The 21,034-nt window shown below is 43.4% G+C and overlaps 1 protein-coding gene across 9 annotated transcripts in view; it reads right to left on the reverse strand.

Annotated features, from left to right (window-relative positions):
- The window catches only part of KIF1B (kinesin family member 1B), an 86,485-nt gene that overhangs the window by 8,806 nt on the left and 56,645 nt on the right, over window positions 1-21,034 (reverse strand). For all 9 annotated transcript variants that reach the window (XM_027730917.2, XM_027730914.2, XM_027730911.2 and 6 more), the window contains 16 exons: window positions 16,687-16,805; window positions 14,923-15,008; window positions 14,661-14,790; window positions 14,154-14,313; window positions 13,470-13,560; window positions 12,837-12,955; window positions 11,917-11,972; window positions 9,139-9,247; window positions 8,379-8,445; window positions 7,342-7,426; window positions 6,995-7,100; window positions 2,753-2,867; window positions 2,106-2,239; window positions 1,523-1,584; window positions 708-853; window positions 205-444 (listed from right to left, as the gene is read on the reverse strand). In XM_027730917.2, coding sequence (XP_027586718.1) covers window positions 205-444; window positions 708-853; window positions 1,523-1,584; window positions 2,106-2,239; window positions 2,753-2,867; window positions 6,995-7,100; window positions 7,342-7,426; window positions 8,379-8,445; window positions 9,139-9,247; window positions 11,917-11,972; window positions 12,837-12,955; window positions 13,470-13,560; window positions 14,154-14,313; window positions 14,661-14,790; window positions 14,923-15,008; window positions 16,687-16,805 — 1,825 coding nt within the window. The remainder of the gene's footprint in view (window positions 1-204; window positions 445-707; window positions 854-1,522; window positions 1,585-2,105; window positions 2,240-2,752; window positions 2,868-6,994; window positions 7,101-7,341; window positions 7,427-8,378; window positions 8,446-9,138; window positions 9,248-11,916; window positions 11,973-12,836; window positions 12,956-13,469; window positions 13,561-14,153; window positions 14,314-14,660; window positions 14,791-14,922; window positions 15,009-16,686; window positions 16,806-21,034) is intronic.

Consider the following 21,034-nt stretch of genomic DNA (forward strand, 5'->3'; position numbering starts at 1 on the left):
CTATTAATGAAGGGGGATGAGGTGAGTGAACAGCCACGGCACAAACCTACTGCGGTTTTGTGGTGTGAGTGGATGATTTCACCGGAGAACAGTGCAACCCTCACAGTGCTGGGCATTCACTGTGCTATCTGAGAAGCTCACCATTGATCTTTAACCACCCCTGGCACCCCAGTTCTCCCCCAGGAGGCCCCTGCCCTGCCCCACCTTGGTGGCCAGCTCCTTCTCCCTGTCCACCAGGCTCTCGATGTCGGCCGAGTCGTAGCCGCTGCTCTCGCTGGGCGTCACGGCGCTCTCGAAGGTCGTGGTGGAGATCTGGGAGGAGATGCTGGTGGAGGTGCTGAGGGTGCCACTGCTCAGGCTGGGGGACAGTGAGTCACTCAGGGACTTGGGGATGCTGTCGCCGAGCTTTTCACGGAGCAGAAGGAAGTGCCGGGTTTTCTCCACCTGGTGAGAGGAGAAATGGGTATCGTCTGCTCCAGGATGGGGCCTGTTTCACAGACACTCACTTCTCAGGCATTCTTTTATATTCAGACCAGTGAACATTCTCCCAAGGGAAGGGAGTTTCCAATGGCACTGGAAATTGAATCTGCCTTTGTTGAATACACTGAGATTCTGAGCTGAAGGTCCCACTCAGCAGCCAGCCCACACTTTGTATCTTCTCTGTTGGGAAAATTCATTTAAATCTTGACTTTGATTTCTTTACTCACCTCATGCAGCAGTTCCAGTTTCTCCAGTTCCCACTGATGCTCCAGGATGAGGCTGTCACCCCTGGGCCTCCAACCAGCAAGATTCTCTTCTCCCCTCACATATGCCACAGATGTATCCAGGACTTTCCTCCTCCTCCTCTGCATTCCTGAGCAGCAAAAACCAACATGAGACATGTTAAAACCACAGCCAGAGGGATGCCACTAAGAAACAATCAGCAATCTGTGAAGAGCCAACAGCTCTGCTGTTTGGCTGAGAATACACAAGGCAAGGATTTCATTCACTGCCATTACACATTCCAAAGATATCTGATTTAGTGCAGCTTTCTTACTTCATTCAGATATTTTCTATTGACCAAGATACAATGCAAACTGCTGGTCTGTTTAATTCAACACAAAGACTTCGATTGCCACGTCTTAGAAGAAGAATACACTGATACTACATGAGCTACATTCCTTCCATCACCTTCAAAAGGCCAAGAGAAAACTCTCTTGCTGCCAAACCCATCTCCATTGTCAGTGATGGCAGTGTATCATGGCCCTAAGTCTCAGACTCTGGTACATGCCCAGTTTCCTGAGATACCCATGTCAGAGATGTCAAGTTCTCAGTGAATCCTCAGTGTAAAGTGATGGTAAACACAGACCTGAGCCTAAAGTAAAAGCCTGAATAAGTTTTTTTTATGGAGTAGCAATGTTCCCTTTCTCCTGTGAAACACAGGAACTGCCTCTCATCAGGACAGAAGTGTTTATTCTGTTCTGCCCAGGAAATTTTCTGCAATATTTCATATTTATCACTTGAACACCCAGTGACTGCTTACCTGGACTGCCCGTGTCTGCCATCTTGCATAAACTTAGTTCATAGATCCCCGTGACTCGGTTGCTGTTCACAGGAAAGCAGAAGGAAACAAAAACACACTGTTATCTTCAGAAATGAAGTGCATCAGCTGTAGTTCAGTGGGCCCCAAAGTAGAAGTTTAAGAACAGTTGTTAGTTAGAACTAGATCTGAATTATAATGTTGCATAAAACAGCCAGGACAGACTTCAAGATCTCCAAAAATGGTATTTCCCCCATGTTCCCCTCCCACCCTGCACTGGACTTGGAGAGCAGGTGCTGCAGCAAATTCCAGGTCAGGATCAGGACCATCTATGTACAAGCTTGAAAAATGGAACTCTCTTCCCAACTGTCAGTCTGGAAAAGAGGTCAGTAAAGAGAGAAACCATCAGAGTTTCACTGAAACAAATGCAAGAAAGAACGTTCAAAACCAGGCTGGAGAACCCACAATCAGGTACAGTTTCAAGGAAGAAAGAAAGAAAAATAAGCTACATCCTCCCCATGCCCTCTAAGAGAAGAAGCACATACTGACATGAACTCTTGGTACCAAAACTGGGAACTGAACTCACGAGTCTGGGGACTTGGAGTAGCCGCTGCCGAAGAGGTTGCGCAGCGAGCGCGGGGGGGAGATCTTGGCGTCCCTGGAGTAGAACACCATGCACACGTCCTTGGTGATGACTGCAGGCTGGATGCAGTGGTCCAGCTAAGAGGAAAAGCAGCGCTGAGTGAGGGGCTGCAGACAACTGTGCCAAGCTACACTGCTGCCCTGGGAGTGGCACAGCTTTGGGAAGTTGTTCTCGGTTGGGTTTTTGGTGAAGAAAACTGTCAAAATTCCTCGAAGCGTCTGGTGGGTGAAATAATTGCACTACACAAAACAACAGCATCTTGCACACAAGGCAGTGTTTGTAACACCAGGAGTACTTCCACAGCAACTGTCACTGATCTCAGTGGATTTTCAGATACAAAGATGGACGAAAGGAGGCACAGAGATCACCAGTTTCACTTCACGTGTGCTGCCAGGCAGGAATACCTGGACATTAAGATGTTAACTGGGAATAATTTTTTCCACCCTGTTCTCAGAAAATGAATAAACCCTTTGACTGGCTTCAGGACTGAAATCACTCAGCCCAGGCAGTGTTTATCTCAGGTACACACTGAGTCCTGTCTCAAATGGTTCTACTGAGCCACAAGCCAAAGGCAGGCACAGGGGTCTCACCTCCAGGTAAGCAGAGAGGGTCATATAGATCTTCTCTCCATATGGTGTCACTCGGTTGAGGAGGAGGGAGTTATGCAAGGAACTATCCCAAACTGCTTCGAACCGGTAGAAAGTCCTGGAAAAAAGTAAAAGCTCAACTGTAAAAGTTCCTCTGCATCCCTCTCATTGCTCAGTGTAAAGCACCTCTTCCCTGACACCATCCACTATGACTCTCAGTGACTTAGAGAACAAACACTTGAAGCAAAAACCTTCTCTTCTTTTCCAAGATTATTTACTTCTACCTCAAATAGTATTTTGCCTGTTATGAAAAAGACTCATCTGAAAGAGAAAAGAGGCAATGCAGAAGAGAACTAAAGCTGTCACAGCACTACAGGGAAGTCAGCACTAGAGAACTGTGTTTCTAAACAGACAGAATTCATCTCTATTGCTTCAGGTGCAATTCAGCCCAGCTGGGCCTTCAAACTGCATGGGAAGATCCTTTTCTATAACCAACTGTCTTCCTATACCATATTTTAGGACTAACATATAGCAACAGAAGAGATCCTTCTAATACTTAGTCTTACAAAACCAGCAGGTTCTGACAGCAAATCAGGGTGACTGATAGATGGGTTCAGTCCTATATTCAAGTGATAAATATTTCTTTCTGTGCTCTAATGGCTTCAAGGAAAAACTTGCAGCTCTAACACAAACTTCTTACAGAAGTTTCCTCGGTTTGGTACATGGAGAGAAAGGAGCTGAAGGCTCCCAGGGCTCTACCCCAGCAATCAGGAAAGTTCTTCTGCTCAAGTAAGAAGTGAGAAAGCATCAGACACAGCACAGCTAAATCATCAGATCTAGAGGGTCATTACACTCTCCTCTCTAGCAGGGGCTTAGGGAAATGAGCTTTCTCCTTTCTCACAGGCAGAGACTGATTTCAGGCAGGTCCCTTATCCAGGAGTTCAGCATGCCTTTCCACACTGGCAACACAAACAGAAGGTATTAATTCTCCATCACCTCTATAGTATTTCCCTCCCAAATCCCCTTGTTTTTGAGGTTTTTCATCCCATCGAGTCCAAACAATGTGGTACTAAAAGCAAGAAAAGTTGTGTCTCTAAGAAGCTTCTGTGCTAATGCCCAAGGCCAACTCAGAAAAATAGAAAATGCAACTAAAGACAAAGGACAAAAAGCAGGGTGGGGGTAGAAGAAATAACAAAACACAAAGAAAACCAAAAAGAAACATGAAACAACCTAAGAGCAGACATCAGAAACAGAGAGTTCTGACCTCAAACAGAGCTCCCCAGAATCCCCTTTTCCTGATACCAATTACACAATTCCAAGCTAGAGACACCATCAACTGTGCAGTCAAGTGAGAACACTGCTAAATACTGTTTGCATTTGAAGCAGCATACTTAGGAAATTACTTCTAAACATCTTGTTTCTGTTAAAAATGGTAGAGAGCAACATATCCTAAAGGCCAAGTAATTGGTAACTTTAAAAGCACTGTAAAGTAATAATCCTCACTTGAGTTAGATTAGGCAAACAGCACAGGCTGTCCTCTAACCCTTTACACATCTGTGTTGAATCCTTATGTTTTAAGCTTTCATCGTGACTTAGTTAAGACAGCAATTTTTTAAACTTTAAGCAAGTTCCAGATCTACTGTGAGGGTGGGAAAGAAAGTAGTAAAACCTGGTTCTCCACACATGGGAAAACCAGTGTATGGAGCCCCTGCACCAGCTCTGCACCATTTGCCAAAAGTGATTTCTCATCCTGGGGAGAGAACACAGGGGCAAGTGTTGATCAGTGCAGAACTACCACCACCACCTTCTGCAAAACCAGGGGCTTTGGACAAACACCAAGCTGAAGCCAAGTACAGCTTTGAGGCAGTTTTTGTAGTGGGTTTTGTCCATCCAGGAAGTTCCTTATCCACAGCCTTGCCTGTCCAAACCAGAATGTGCTCCAACAGTTACACAGGGAGACAAAGACCAGATGTAAGTGAACTCCTTTCAGCAGAGCCAACAGCACAAGGAGTGAGAGGGAGCACAGAACAAGCAAAGCACAGAAAACAGGAGAAACAGGTTAAATGTGTAGTTAGAACTGACTCTTAAGTGGATTGAGAGCATTGAAGACAAAGAGCAGAGCACAGAAAGCAGAGTGCAAACTGCCCCAGCCTGCACTGCCACCGTGCCTGGAACCCCGTGCCTGTGATCCCACCTGGAAAGGGAAACAGGAATCCAGTCTGAGCAGCTCCTCTGCCAGCTGGTAAATTAAGGAGCAGCAGCCACATGGTTAAATTTCAGATGCAAATCCAGCCCCAGAAGAGAGGCTGAATGGCCCTCACATGGCAGCCCCTGCTTTTTGTTCAGTGCAATTCAGAGCTGGAATTTCAAGTAACCTCATCATTCAGTCCTTGGCTTGGTACTTCAAACACATTACAGAGTTTGAGACAGTGAGAAGTTCCAAATTTAGTTCTTTGATACAGAACAAAGGAAGAAAATAGCAAGGACTACAAATAGGGGCTATATTTGATGGCACATTTAGAGAATCAGGAAGACTGACGGAAGGAAGTTCTCTTGCATGTGAAGGAAAGTTCCCCTTCACAAGTCTCCCAGTGAACTGTACCTGAATAACCCCTGACACAAAGGAGGAGGAGGAGGAATACCAGTTCTGGAAGAGCTAAGAGGTGTGCTAATGGAATTCCATAAAAGCTAAGAGGGAGGTAGCAGCAATACAACCAGGACATAAAGCATTCTATTTTCAAGAATCTTTATGCACAAAGGAAGCAAACAGAAAATACCTAGGCATATCCTTATCAAGAAAGAGCCTGTAAAAACATAGAAAGAGCTTCAGTTAGTGCAGCCAAAAGCAGAACAGAAAAGCAACAGCTGAGAGGAACAGAACATGTGGACTTAAAAAACAAAACAAAGCAAAAAAACCCCCACAGGAAGCAGAAAACAGTCTGCAGACAATGAGCAAACAGAAGACACATCCCTCACCAGGGCCTCAATCCCACTCCACCACTGCCATCCCACAACTTAAACCTTGGCATTTTGGGAAGAGATGGTCAACTCACACTCATCCTTTACCCAAGTGACCCATGTTATAGGGAACTATGGAGCTGTACAAGAATTTATTGAATTGCTAGAGAACAGAAAGCACAGGGCTTTCCAACTGCAAAGCCAATAGTATCAGACTGGAAACCAGCAACAGTCTCCCAGTGTTCCAGTTACACTGATCCATTCATTCAGATACACTAAAATATCCACTTCACAGTGGGAGACAGAGAGGAACTGCTGAAGCCCCTGTCCCTGCCTGCCTTGACAGACACCAGGTGGCAGAGATATTCCACGGGCAGGAGCAGCATCCCGAATCCACCTTCAATGCTGCAGTGGTCCAGCAAAGTCCAGGCCTCTAACGGAGAAGGAAGAAGCCATTTCAGTGCCTTGGAGGATCCCGACTCCAGCATCCAGCAGCTGCAGCAGAGATGGGCCCCCAAACCCCCCTCCCCTCTGGAAACTCATTCAGAGCTCCATTCCAGAGCTATTCCTGCTTTGCACAGCCGAGCAGAGCCAGGGAGCGGTCAAGTGACTGGGCTGATGTCAGAAGGGAGAGGCTGTGCCCAATCCCACACTCTGCTCGCTGCCCTTTGTTGCAGACACTGAAGCAGAACAATGTGGAGTCTGAGCTTTACAGCAAATGCACCCTAATGAGGGACACACAGAGCCAGGAACCCCTGAGCCAGGGCCCTGCTGCTGCCCAGAGACTGCAGGGACAGGGGACAGGAGTCAGTTCGTGATACATCCGTAGAAATCCACAAAACATGAATTTACAAAGCGTGGCTCTTGCTTCAATTGTCACATGCTTGTTCCAGGGAAGATATAGGTATGTCCACATCTATAAATATATCTCCCAAAATTGTCCTTGTACTTCAATGCTGTATTCTAGCACCAAACCTTTATGTCAGTTTAAAAGTTCTGGGTTAAATCCTGAGACTCCCTTAAGCTGTTCCTTTCCATCCTCCTTTTAGGGTCCTTACACATGGAAAGTCATTCAGAAAGTAATCAACAAATCCTTCAGGTAGATCAACAGATTTCAGCAGTAGCAAGAAGTTATGGTGATGTTCATTCTCCATCTGCCTGCCCTGTGCCCATGGAATTCTACATTTAATAATTAGCCACATTCCCAACTTCCCAAACACCCTGCCAACACCCCAGAGGTCAAATAAATTTCAGATTCCTGCTAAAGTGCTCACTTTATTCACTTACCTGTTGGAGCTGTGAGAGGACTTCAGGTATTTTGCAGAGATAATATTCAAAGACAGAATGGCATCCACAGCAGCCTCATCCACCTCTGCTTTATTTCTTATACGCCCTGAAATGGGAAGGAGGAGGAATCAATTAAAACTCAACCTGCAACACAAAAGGAATTTGTTTTCCGAAACACCATTTCAGACTATGTGATTAACAAGAGGAAGCTGCAAAACTGGAGTTTTTCCTCAGGATCTTTTTTGAAATCCTCCTCTCAGGCAACGCTCATAAAAATGACAGAATCTGATACAAAGAGAAATTGCCACTAATAGTTTTTCTTCCTTACAGAGCAAGAATTTACTCACCAACAACCAGCTCCCTCACATCTTTCCAGTGCAACTCACTGCCCTTCTCATGGATAATGGTGACTGTGATTCTCCGCTGGATTCCCTGGGAGAGTTCAAAACCAAAACACTGGTGAAGCATTCACACACATACACACACACACACATTTGTTTTGCAAAACTAAAGCAAATAAGACCACTTAAACTAGTCTGTAACTGAACAAGCACTTCTGTGTTTCAGGGCCCTAAAATTAACCTCAAAGGAATGTTATATTCTCACATGTAACAGAAATTAATTAATTCCCCCTCCTCACTCCACAAAGGCAGAGGTTTTTTAACCTAAAATAGCCCTGAAATTGTTGTTGTGCTCTCAGAAATAGTGATGAGGACACTGGTAAATCCAGGACTAAGTAACTTTTTTCTTCCAAGGGAATTATTGGAATATGACCATTATTCCTAAGCTATTAGAACTGTTCCTATTATTTTAAGAACAAGAGGCAATGGAAGTCACAGGTAAACTCCATGAAAAGGAACTGAGCATTTGAGAGTGGAAAAGGCACAACTTTCAAGAAAAAGCATAACTTTAAACCTAGAGACCATATTTAACTAGGATTATCTTTAGAATCTAGCTAAAGACAAACTGTTATGAAGGATTATAAGAGGCATTTAAAATGCACTGAGACATGGTCATTTTGTAGAGCAGAGTCACAGGCAGTGACAGAGAGTGAATGGAAGCTGAGTCCATGTGACCCTTCTGTGCCCTTGGCAGAGATGCAGGAGAACACTGAGGGCACAAACCTGGTCCCAAAGGTTCCTGCTTTCTAAAAGGCTTTCATCTTTCCTGAGTGGGACTCACACTGATGAGCAAAAGGAACAGCAATACCCTGGAGGCCAAACAAGCCACCAGACTGAGCACAGACTGAGGGCTGCCTGACCCTGCGGCTCTCATGGCACAGCTGGCTGGGAAAGGAGGGCAGGAAAGATGCCAAACCCACTCAGCAGCATTCTGTCCCCCCCTGCAGAGATGCAACTTGCTGTTCCACAGCTTTCCTCAGTACCTGGTGGAGCAGGAAGGTCCCCTGACAGGGCAGGCCCCCGGTGTGATCCACAATGGCAGGGATGTACCTGTGGGAGACAGTGGAATCAACAGGAGGAAAGATGGACCAGCACAGCAACTTCTGCTGCCAGCAGCTACCTCTCCATAGGATATCTGAAGACAAAGAGTGTTTCTTTCTACCTACTCTCAGACTACTTATGGCTCCTACTCTCAGACTCCTCAGGGCTCCTCACGGCACTACAGGATCAGTGAAATACAGAAATATTGTATGTTGTACTTCCAGTACTTCTGGAAAACTCTGTGGAATGAAGAACCTAAAGACCTACCAGGGGAAAACCTTCTTTGTATCAGAGATGAACATAAAACAGGACCTGCTGGATGACTTCTGGAGCATAAAGTCTCTGGTGACCCAAAGGATTGAAACTCATGGCCCACACAAGGTAAGTTTTCCCAGTGCCTGTTCAGTTGGTGTGCATGGAGTTCTCAGTGGAAGGATCACTTCAAGTGTGAAGGAATGTCATTCTATCTCTCAAGTCCTTTCCAAGGGGGTGAAAGGATGTTTTTCTGTGTCTTTCCTCCTTTCCAATGGGGACAACTAATGCCAGCAGTAGTTACATCCCATCACTACAAACCAGCCAGGACCCCACCCAAAGACAACTGCTAAAAATGAACTTGGTCTGAACAGAACAAAGGGGAAAAAAAACCCCCAAACTCCCATAAATCACTGCCCTTGAAACATAAAATATTAACACAGGACTTACTCCCCTGTTGGCTCCAGTTCACTGATCTCAAACCATACCAGGAGGTCGTATTTGCTCACACTCTGGCCCAAGCTGGGTTTGCTCATGGTGTTCAGCTTTGTAGCTGGCACTTCAAGGCAGAAAAAAAGAGAAAGAAGGAAAAACAATAGTTTACAAAGACTGAACAAGTAAATCTTGCTCAGGGTTCATGGGAATGTGCCATTTCAGTGATCCTACACATTCTATGTACATATGCAGAGCAGAGATTTCTCCATGAAAATGATTGGGCTTGTAGCAATTGTTATTTCTCAAAGTGGTTTTTTTTTTAAATCTAGGTTACTAGAATAAAACAAAAAAGGTTAAATAATGAAACAAAAGTGTATCCAAAGGGCTTGGAAAAATGCACAGCCTCTCTAGATCCACAGAAAAGAAGATTCCTCAAATGTGCATCACAGTTTGTGGTTTAGAATTGCTTGGGTCTGTTCATCTGCAGCATTACTCACTCAGAAAGTATATTTCCCCTTCCCCATGTAAGAGGAAAAATATAGAACTTAAAACTTCAGTCTTCACTTCTTGATGCCACAAACTGCCAGACTCCTGCACCACTTGGATAAGATATTGTATATGTAAAAGGGCTGAACAAGACTTATTCCAGAGCCTTAATCCTGCCAAAGTATGTTTCTGAGCTCCTTATCTCTTGGTATTAGTGATTATTACTGGCCAGATCCTCTCTAATTCCTTTCATACAAACGTAGGGATAAACCATGTTAAAAAAGTAATGGGATAACTGAAATTCTGGAAATAACCTGATGCTCCTTCTCACACACTCACATCACACCTTTTAGTTATCATTGCTTGACTTCTCTTATCTGTTCACTCATTACATGTTTGGAAATGGGAACATTTTAAAAAGCTCAGTTCCTGTGCAGTCTGACAGGGATTTTTGTAACCCTGCAATTGATTTTCCATTTTTTCTCCTTTCACATGCTAACCTTGCTGTTTTTATTTAGCCAAGTAATCATTCCTCCTTCTGGCCTCTCAAGCCCCATTCTTCCCTTGCTCAGGTGTTCTTTAGGTTCTCCCACCTTCACACCTCTGTGTATCCTTCAACATCCACCAGGATTAAATTTCCCAAGCACTGGAAGGGCACAACAGTCCCCAGTTAAGAAAAGGTCCTTCCAGGTGTGCCTGTGGGGTCTCTTAAATTCTGTGTATTTTCTGGGTAAAACAGCAGCTCCCTCAGAGGGACAGATTTTACAAGTATCAGTTATTCACAGCACAGCTCCATCCTGTGAGGCAGCAAGAGTGAGGCTCAGCATTTACTCTTCTCATACATTACTCAGGGTAGTAACCCTGTTGTACCCATCGTTTCAGGAAGTCATCACAGCTGAACTCAGCCCTGCTGGCAGCAGGAGGAACATTCAACACCCAGGTCACCCCAGGTTATTGCTAAGCAGAGAAACTCAAAAGCACCAGAAGAGGAAAAACAACAGAAAGACACGTTTAACCAAACATGAAAGCTGGTTCTAGACATTCTCACAGACTTGCTCTGGCACAATTAACAGCCAGCATGCCATTTTTTGATTTTAATAAAACAGAACACAATGGAAGTGAGGAATAGCAGTGTTAGTGGCAGAAAAGGAAGATGAGCAAAAAGGAAAGCTGTATAGAACACAGCAGACTGCTTCCACTCCAGCTGGCTGTGTTTTCATTTGCATCTCTCATCCCAGGATCACAAAACTATATGCAAAACATAGTAAAAATCAGAGGTCCAGGAAGTTTCAGAGAATAGATGCAGTGCCACAGAAAAATCTGTGACTCCCAGCACGCTGGAGCCTATAGGCTGTCTATATGGTTCTGTCTAAAATGTCTACATGGTTCTCTCTAAAATAGCCCTAAACTTCAGCACAGCATCATCCTTCCATGACCACAACCATGGCAGCTTCTAGTCCTAAGAATACTACATGGCAAAGGAAAAAAAAAAAAGAATTTTGAAGCACGTTTTGGAACTACTTCTACATCTACCAGAGATCAAGGTTGGCTACTAACCATCTCGTTTAGGAGCCCGCTCACTCTGACAACTGGGAACAGGCAGAAAGAGAAAAGGTGGCAGCTGGTCAGCTCCATCCTGGAAAGCAGCCACAGCAGAGGAGGCCAGAACGTTGGCATGCTCGGAGAGCGTGTTCAGCACATGCACGTTCACATAGCCAGACATTAGATACCTAATCAACTCAATTTTCCTCTCATGGTCTGCAGAGGGAATGGAACACACACACACACACACAAAAAAAAAAAGATGGTAGAAATATGCAGGTGAGAGAAACACAAAGAAGGAGGAAATTAAAAGGTGAAATGGGGAAAAAAAATTGCAACAGAGTTCGAAGTTCAGCATTAATGCAGTTAGGCAAAGGAAACAAGGAGCATTTCAACAACACTGACTCGCTACGTGACAGTGGGAGAGAGCAAAAGATGACGTGGTTAATGAACAAGCAAATTTGCAGTCAGGTGCTCAGTAAGCACAGGAAGAGCCACAGCCAGATCTCATGGAATATGGTCAACACCTCAGCAGTGGAATTCTACCCTTTAACAAGCCCAGCAGCACTTCCTGCAGAGGAGGTTGCAGAGAAATAAAAACAAATCGCATAAAAAGGGAGAGAACCATCAAAGGCAGACTCAGTGCCCTTCCCAACACTCACTCCACTACACTTCTCGGTGTCCTGGATACCTCAGGAACACACTACAACCTCCACTTTCAGGAGAAAGCAGACCTGTGATGGACAGTCAGAGAGCTGTTCTCACCTGGCTTTGACAGTGGCATGGGGGGAGGAAAGAATCTTCGGGAAGGCTGTGGAGGGCTACAGAGAAATGAAAAGAGTTATCAGTACAGAGGCAGTTAACATGAAAAATATGTTTTATTTAAACGTACACCCCTGCATTTTTGTATATATACACTCATTTTTGTCTCTAAAAATATCCTCACAATTCTCTGAAGACAGGTAAATACCAAGTGCCAGGAAAAGAAGTGGACTCAGCCCACTAACCTATGTCCTTTTTCTGTTTTAACTTCACCAATCCTAGATGTCAGTAAAAATAATAAATAAAAAAATTACAACTTCCAACAGCTCTACCCCCATTCTGCACTGAAAAGTTCAAGAGATAACGAGCATTTCCCAAAATAACTTTAGGAAAAGGAACAAGCCTTGGCTGGCATTTCCTCCAAAAATCAGCCTCTTCAACAGGCTCCCCCCTTAAGCTCTGAAGACAAGGATGAACAGGGGTCCTTTCCCTACCTCCAAAAATTCAAATGCATGGTAACTTTGGCAGTAACATGTCAAAGGGTTGAGAACCTTTTGTTTTCCCCCAGTCTCATCCCTCCTTTTGTCATCCTACCCTTATGCACGAGGCCGCTTGCCCCGAGGGAACAATGACCTTGGAGCACTGTGAAGGTTTTCCCAGAGCTCACAGATCACGGCTGAGGCTCCCAGTACAATATTCCACCACCAGGAATGGTGGTGGATGCAGATGGATTGGCAGAACAGTGTTTGAGATGGTAGAACAATTCCACCCATTACCACACTGGGTCTCTCTCACTCACTCTTACCTCCATCAGGAATTCTGCTTGTGAGGGTGTGGCTGTATAATTTCAGGAGCATGGAAAACTGCAGAGCTAACCTGAGCATGATCCCAAACTGCCTTTGTGCCAGAACAGTGACCACTACCTGTTGAGGTCCTGTCCTTGCAGGTGGAGGGGATGCTGCTGGTAATGCCCAAAGACCTCAAAGACAATGGGCTTTGTTTTGATGTACTCCACGAACGATTCCGTCACTTCCACAGCGATCTGGGAGGCAAAGGAGGGAAGAAAAGGAGCCATTCAAAAAGGAAATATTGCTCATAGCACTTAGTGTCCCTCACAATAAAAGCACCTGCATTCCTTTTTGATTTAGGCATTAATTCTACTCTCTGATGAAGGAGAGAATGAAAGCCCCAGCATAAGGCATTTCAAATGAGAGGAGGCTGCACGTAACCAAAGGATTACACAGTTCATAAAAATAGGTATATTCAGTTCATCTGAGATCATAGGCACTGCTATTCACACATATGGTTTATTTCCTGAACTCCAGACTGTTCTCATTGTACATCCTGGAAAGGAAGCAAAGATTTCAATGGCAGGAAGCAGAGGTGAAAATGAAGAGTTAAATCTGCCACACGGAATCATTCCGTATTTTGTTTTCCATCGGGGATTATATCATCCACCTGATCACTCCTCTTGCTGCCCGCTCTAAATAACTCCCCTTGCCTTGAAGGAGAGACACACAACTGCACAGTGACCCCTCCTGCAAAGCTTTACTCACATTCTGAACGTGGTAGAAGCCCAGGGGAGTCCCTCGGCCGTTGTTTTTGAGGGGTTCTGTGGAGAAAGCTTCATCGTGCCGGTGCAGAAAGCTTTTGGAAAAAAAAAAAAAAGAAAATCAAACAAAAGTCACCAACCACAGAATGGTTTAATGAAGATTGCTGTGCTCTGAACCCAACACTGAAAGGAAACCTTAAAATCCTACAATAAATTTATTTTGCTGGAACTTTACAGGGAGCTGAGTGATGGCCTAAAGCCAGGAATATCCCAGTCTTGTAGAACCACAGTTCCTGTACTTGTTTAATGTTTTTATTATTCCCGCTTTTTATTCTCTTTCTTAAGAACAGAAGCCAAAGAACACTTGCACTGTTGAGCTACTGATTTACTCAAGGCTCATGTAGCTTTCATTCCAACTGAGCTTAGGTACCATCTAATATTGAATTAAGCTTAAAATCTTAAGATATCTCTAAACTACTAATTAAAGAGTCCACTTTGATTCCTAATTCCTTTCTGCACAACTTTATTCCTTAACACCTGCTAACACAAAGCAGGGAGCAGGGATGCCAGTAACTCACAAGGTGTTTTTCTCTGCTGTGAAAAGCTCTCCATCAGACCCTCCACTGCCCACTGTTCTTTGCTCTGTCAAACCACTAATTGCCTGATGTAAATAAGGACAAATTCTTACTTGAACTGGCAGAAAATGTCTGCATATTCAGGCAGGATGCCACTGGCCTGGAGCACTGTCACCCGGAAGGTGAACACGCTGCCCAGCTTCAGGTGGTCACCAATCTCCTCAGTGAATCCTTCCAGAGTCATCTTCCCATCCAAAGTGGCCGACTTCAAGTCTTAGGGACACACAAACAACCCACATGAAATCACTTTTTTTTCTTTTTTTTTTTCTTCTCTTTTCTTAAATTATTCCTTCAGAAACAGCTTAGTCCCATCGCATTTGTTTTTTCTTTTGAACCCTAATAATTTACTGATAATCAAAAGATCCAACCACCTGTGCTGTGTTTGTCATCACAGTTCTTCAAATTAGTAACTCCAGAATCTCTCACATGCAACCCACAGGTTTCACCTCTCCCCAGCTATCCTATTTATGAAGGACACTTGGACCCCCTTTCTGTCTCTGATTCAAAGTGTCCCAGATTTCCATTAACTTCTCCAAAACTACCACATATTTCTTGCTTACCCAGCTCATTCATTCTGTTGATCTCCTCTGGAGGAGTGGTAACCTCTGAATTCTGTCCTTGCCCTTCCACAATTCTTAGTTCTTCCAGTGACAGCCCAGACCGAGTCATTGCAACTGAAGAAAAATCGCTCTGAAAAATTAAATGAATTGGCTTGTAACAAACTCCTGCAGTTTCTCCTTCTTCCCCTACAACACAGATTCTTTATTTAGAAGCACAAGCTACTACACTCAAAGAAACCAACTCAATTCTAAGACTTCTTACCTTATCAAAGTACTCATTGTCAAAGGAAATTTTAGCTGTGCCAGACTGTCGGATACCAGATCCATAATCTGGGGCTTCTTCATCAGCTAAAAAAATAGGGGGAAAAAAGATAAATAAGTGATGGGGAGCAGAGGGAAAACACCTCAGAGTCACTGAAATGGGAATTCTCATTACAATGGAAACCAGTCCAGGGAGCAAAAACATGACAGGTTGGAGTCAGTGATGGAAAAAATCATGTCAGAAATCTACCCATCATCAACTCCAGCATGGGCAAACCACAAGACAAGTTATGAAGTTTCATTATGAATATACTTCAGAGAATTTTAAATGCAAACCAACTTTAGTCCTCATTTTGATCATTTATTTACTCCTGGTTATGATACTGAGGTAAACTAACCCCGATTAGAACTGCCACCTCAACTCCTGCAGCCCTGAGCTCAGCAGTGACACCAGCAAAGCTCCCCCAGCACATGCTGGAAGTCTGAAAGGCAGATCTGTGCACACTGTCTGCCCATTTAACCTCCTCCTCTTCATGGAGAGCAACAACAACAGGGCCTGGTTAAATGCCAGGGATTTCTTCCACACTAAAGGTATGTTTGCAGGAGAAATCCCAAGATTCTGAATGTGTTCCAAAGCTTTGCTTAGGGACCAAATAATGCCATGGTCCTTTTTCAAGAGATGTCCCCAGTTTGATTTCTATTAGCCATGGTGTATTCTATTTATTTGGATGGATAAATAAAGTATTTATTTGGAAATGTTCAGTCAATTCTAAGGAGACCAAACCAAACTAGAAATGAGTCTTTTGTGCACAATAAAACAGATTTTAAGTCACTTGCTTTAATCCCTGCCAGAGTGATTCTTATACATCTTCAGTGTGAGATTTCATTATAGGTTCCCATGGAGAGTGAAGCTTCCAGGGTTACCCTTCCTAAACAAGAAAGAATTGCTGGCAGTTGGCCACTGCTGGAAAGGACAAATTCTGGGAAGGATGTGTGCTCTGCCCAGCATGGGTAAGGCATGGCTGACCACCAGCTAAGCCCACCTCCCACTGGACAAGTGTAAAATATCAGCAACTCCCTAGTGAGCTGCAGCTCATCTCCAGCACACATCCAAGGGCACTTACCATCCCAGATATCCACCTTCTCCTCTGGGAAGTTGGGAATTAAGCAGTGTGTTAAAGCAGTTCCTAAGTCTCAACACTTTTAGAGAGGCAATGAAGGGGAAAACTGCTGCTGGTTTCTGTTTATACCGTGCTGAAAACTGTCATTTCAGCAACCTCTTCACCTGCTCTTGTCAGACACTGAGGAAGCACATTTCAGAGTTATTTAAGAGGATAGTTGGAGCACAGCAAAAATTTGGTACATTTGACTTTGCTGCCAGTCACCACAACTATCAAACTTGCAGTACCCTTGTCCACTATTTACATGGGGTGCAGGAAAGAAGAATCTTTGGTTTATTTTTAGTTTTCAGACTCACTGAACCTAGTTAGCTCTTTCACTGCCTTAAAAAACAGTGTTGCAGTAGTTGCCAGGTACAAACTTCAGTGGCCAACCCCATCCCTTCACAATCTGATCAGCAGCATTATTTCAACATTTATTTGAGCTTGGTCCATATGATGACATAACAAATGACATCGATTCAAAAGCGAGTTCACAACAGAGAGCGAGTTGGAGTACAGAAGGTTTGATTTGTTTGGCTGGTTTTGGAAGCTGCAGCAGTTCCCAGTGCCAGGAGCTGCCCCGGGGAGCTCTCGGAGTGTCTCACCTGCAATGGCCTGGACTGCCACGCGCAGGAACCCTCGGACCTCTCCCTTCTCACTCACAACAGCCACTCTGTGGATCAGGGGCACCGGGTACAGCAGGTTGCTCAGGTACACAAATGCTCTGGGAAGGGAGGAAGGAAAACACAACCAGCATTAGGCAGTGATGCACAAAACCAGGCTCAGAGTTCAGTTGGCTACTGGGCCACTCAAATCTCCAGACACTCCACTCCATCTCTCAGACCTGCAGGAGGTCCTGGGTCCAAGGGCAAGGGTAGCCACAAAATGCTCTAAATTGAGCTCAAAATGCTCACTGAAGACACAGGGCTCACATTAATGAGCTACAAACATATGGAGGACACAATTCTAGATGATGGCTGTATGGAAGGTAATTGGAGATGCACCACAGTTGTGAATGGAGCTGTTAACAAGATGGTAGAATCTACTAGAGAACTACTTATAAAGAATTGCACGTTGTATTATATATTATATGTACATATATGTATGAATATATATCATGTATTGTATTACATATGCACTGTATATTGTATTATATATTATACATACATATATGTATGAATATGTATTATGTATTGTATTATATACACACTGTATATGGTATTATATATTATACATACATATATGTATGAATATGTATTATGAATTGCATTATATATGCATTGTATATTGTATTATATATTATATGTACATATATGTATGAACATGTATTATATATTCTATTATATATATATATATATATATATATATATATATATATATATATATATATACACTGTATATTGTATTATAAAGAATTTTCCACCGAGGTACTTTGAAGTGATAAATTAAAAGGGAATTGATCTACTCAAACAGCCTCAAATTTTTACTGAACATATAAAAACCCTCTTTTAAAACCAGACTGACAATGTTTTCTCTCTTCTATATTCCTCTGGTAACCCTGTATGCAGAATAGTCAGAATCCCCCCAACAAACCATAAGTCATCACTCAGGTTTCTTGGAAGAGTCACTGAGTGTGCACACAGTGGAAGACTCTCAGTCTTCAAAGCTAAACCTCTTTAGGAGCATTATATTTATTTCTTTAAAAAACAAAATAAAACAAAGACCAAAACACCACAGCAGTACTCTGGAGCAACCCCTCAGGAATTCCAGTCTACAAGAGGAAAAGCAGCATTTAGGCCCACAAGTGGATGATCCTGCCAGTCACTAACTTTTAAAGTTATATACAAGCAGGGTCTATTTTGGAACAATAAATTAATCAGTTTAGTTGTATAGATTTTAATTAAAAGTCAGACTAACTTCTTTAACTAAGTTATTTTATGTTCCTGCAATGAGTTGCGGAAGTTTTTGAAGTATCACACTTCAGTGGGATTGGTCTGAGCAAAACATTAAGTGTTGAGAAGCCCAGCAAGGCAGGTAAATAACAGCTCTCAACAAGGGGAAATGAAAGCCTTTATTTACTTATTAAGTGACCTGTTTCAGAGTTCAGAAAAGTACTGAGATGCACAAAAGTTTAACCAATACTTTTACCAGTCATGAAATTTAAAGTGACCAATTATGTAATTTTAATCAACTTATGCACGTTAAATTATACTAAGCAATAGTAATCTGTTCAACTAATTCCCTTCTTGCAGTTCTTTTTATCAGTCTTTAGTATTGCATATAATTAATTCCTCTAATTTGTAACTGTTATTGTTTAACATTCCCAGGACAAGTCCTGCATGACCAAAGGGAAGTGCTGCTCCTTGGGATGAATTAATTCTCTTGGAATGACAAGGTGGTCAAAGAGGTGTCAGTTGTGAACCAAAGACACAGAAATAATGCTACTAAAAAACAAAGTGATGACAAAATGCAATAAAGAGAATGATTAATAAGGCTACAAAAGTAGCAAAACAAAAAAAATGAAGGAAACCATACAACAACAACAACAACAGAAAAAACAACTGCAACATAACACTTCACTAAGATTAGGATTTAATTCCTTTTCAGTCTGCTCCAAAGTGAGGTAAGCACTGGTAAAGCAGGGGAAGGGAGAAGAGACTAAATTTAAAGTAGCAAAATGAGAAGTTTAATTTTATTTTTTTTTTCCTCTAAGATATCATTTTCATTTCCAGCTTTGACATTTCAGGTGATGTTCATCTGAGAAAGCAGATGACTCCAACTGTAGCAGCTGGAATTGCTGACTTGGACTGGCTCAGGGATGGAGTTCAGGAAGGGGTGTGGTTAATTGCTGAACACAAAAAACACACCCTGTTTGAAAACCACATTTCAAGCCAGGGAGAAGAGACATTTCCCAACAGGAAGGAATCCGAAGAGCCTTGCACTGATGTGCCCAGTGAAAGGGAGTCTCACTAACCCCAAGAGTCAGGCACCACAGAAACCTTCCCACCTCAAACCAAAACTAATGGAAAGTGAAAGTATTCCCTGCATGAAAACCAAAAATACCTGTTTATTTGCATGGCAAAAGTTCTGAAGCTGCTGCTCAACATGTGACAGCCAAAGCACTCAGCTGGAGTAACAACTACAACGTGACCATCCCAAGGGAAAAAAAAGAAGCTATTTCTCCTCTTCCTTAACTTCCCTCCATCCAGTCACTCGGTTCACCGGAGTCATTTTGACTTGGACAAAGAAAAGCACATAATGCAAGAAGTTTTAAGCTTCCTGTTTGTTGGTGAAAATGCTGGGTCTCTTCTGTGGGAGGGAGAGCAACTGCACACAGGCTGGACCAAACCAGAGCTGGTTCCTGCAGCAGCACTGCTCCCAGTGCCATTCCATCTGCTGCAGCACGAGGCAGTGCCGGGTCAGGAGGGCACGAAATCTTAAGGTTCTCCTCCTCCTCTTCCCTCATCCAGGAGGATTCCCACTCCCCAAACATCCCCTAAGTGTCCCCCTGCACCTTAGCCCAGCAGACTGAAAGAGGGGAGCTGGATTAGCAGAAAGATTGGTGAGGTAGAATGGCATACTCACAACAGAACTAGAAATTAAACTGAACAAACATGATTTTTTCAAAAGAACCAAAACAAAACCAACAGAACTCAGAATGATGGTGGATATTTTTAAAATAAACACTTCAAGATTTAAATGAAATACCCCATAGTCCTCTCCCACCTCCCTTAAAAACAGAACAAATGCTTGATATGTCACACCATAAACAGAATCAGCCTTTAAGACAGCCCAGCATGCCAGAAGAGATGGCTAAAGGGACCAGCTCTTTTTTTCCTTTTCTTTAAAAGTGACAAATAAAAGACAGTCATAGCACAGAGAGAGGAAAAAAAAATAATTGTGATGGCCAAGGAGTTGAGTAACTACAGGGTCCACTTCTCCTCTCCTTCATGACCTGCACCTGTTATTGCTGATGAAACCCCCAAAAATATTAAAAATCATTTTACTTGTCCTACACATTCTATAGCATATGGCCCAGTACACAGTTGGAATTTGGGGTTTGTTATAAACTGAACCTTGTGCTAGGACAAGATCTGTGTGGATGGACACACCCCTGGTCCTTGCAAGTCACTGTTCAAAAGTAGAAGTCTCACGATGGAAGACACTGAGGGCTCAAAATAGTTCCTATTCAGTGGTGCTGGACAGTCTAACAGCAGCTTTCTGCTGACAGAATGGGCACAACAGAAGAACAGAACAGAAACAGAATAGAAACCAATAACTGGGAAAAAGTCCCTCAGCTCTCTACCCAGATAATCCAAACTCAGCTCCATTCTTCACTACAACTCCCAGCTCAGCCTGGGCAGCTCCCACCCAGAACTGCTGCAGCTCCGTGTGTCTGTTCATGGAGACAGAGCTCAGAATTCCCTGTAAAACAGGGAATGGGAAGCAACTTGTGCCACTGCCAGGAAGCACAACTGTTCTCATTTTACACTGTATTTGCTCAGCTTGTGTTGTGCTTCCTGAGGAGTCTGTGAAATGAGGATGAATAGCCCAACTCTTTCCCAAGCTCTGAAGGAGCTCCAGGAGCACAGGCTGTGGATGCCAAGGCAGGGGCAGGGAGCGGCCCTGGGCTTTAATAAGCTGACAGCCACCCCCAAACAGCTCACATGGCTTTTCCCAAACTGACTCCCAACCTGAATCAGATTAACCTGAAAGAATTACATCTTATAAACCACATTATCAGGCGTTGCACGTAAGGGCACAAATTCAGAGGTCCCACAGGACTAATGCAACTTCTGGCAACTTTAGCAATTTTTGTTTCAAAAACTAGATCGAGGAGGTTCCAAGCCCCGCTCCAGATGAAGTCTGAGGTTTGACAACACAGCTACACTGATCTAAAAGCTTGATCAAGACCAGCAAACTCAATCCCTCCTTTTCACAAATAATGCAGCC

The sequence above is a fragment of the Pipra filicauda genome, unplaced genomic scaffold (genome assembly GCF_003945595.2).
Source record: "Pipra filicauda isolate LSUMZ 115617 unplaced genomic scaffold, ASM394559v2 scaffold87_size3191425_pilon, whole genome shotgun sequence".
Classification (NCBI taxonomy): Eukaryota; Metazoa; Chordata; class Aves; order Passeriformes; family Pipridae; genus Pipra; species Pipra filicauda.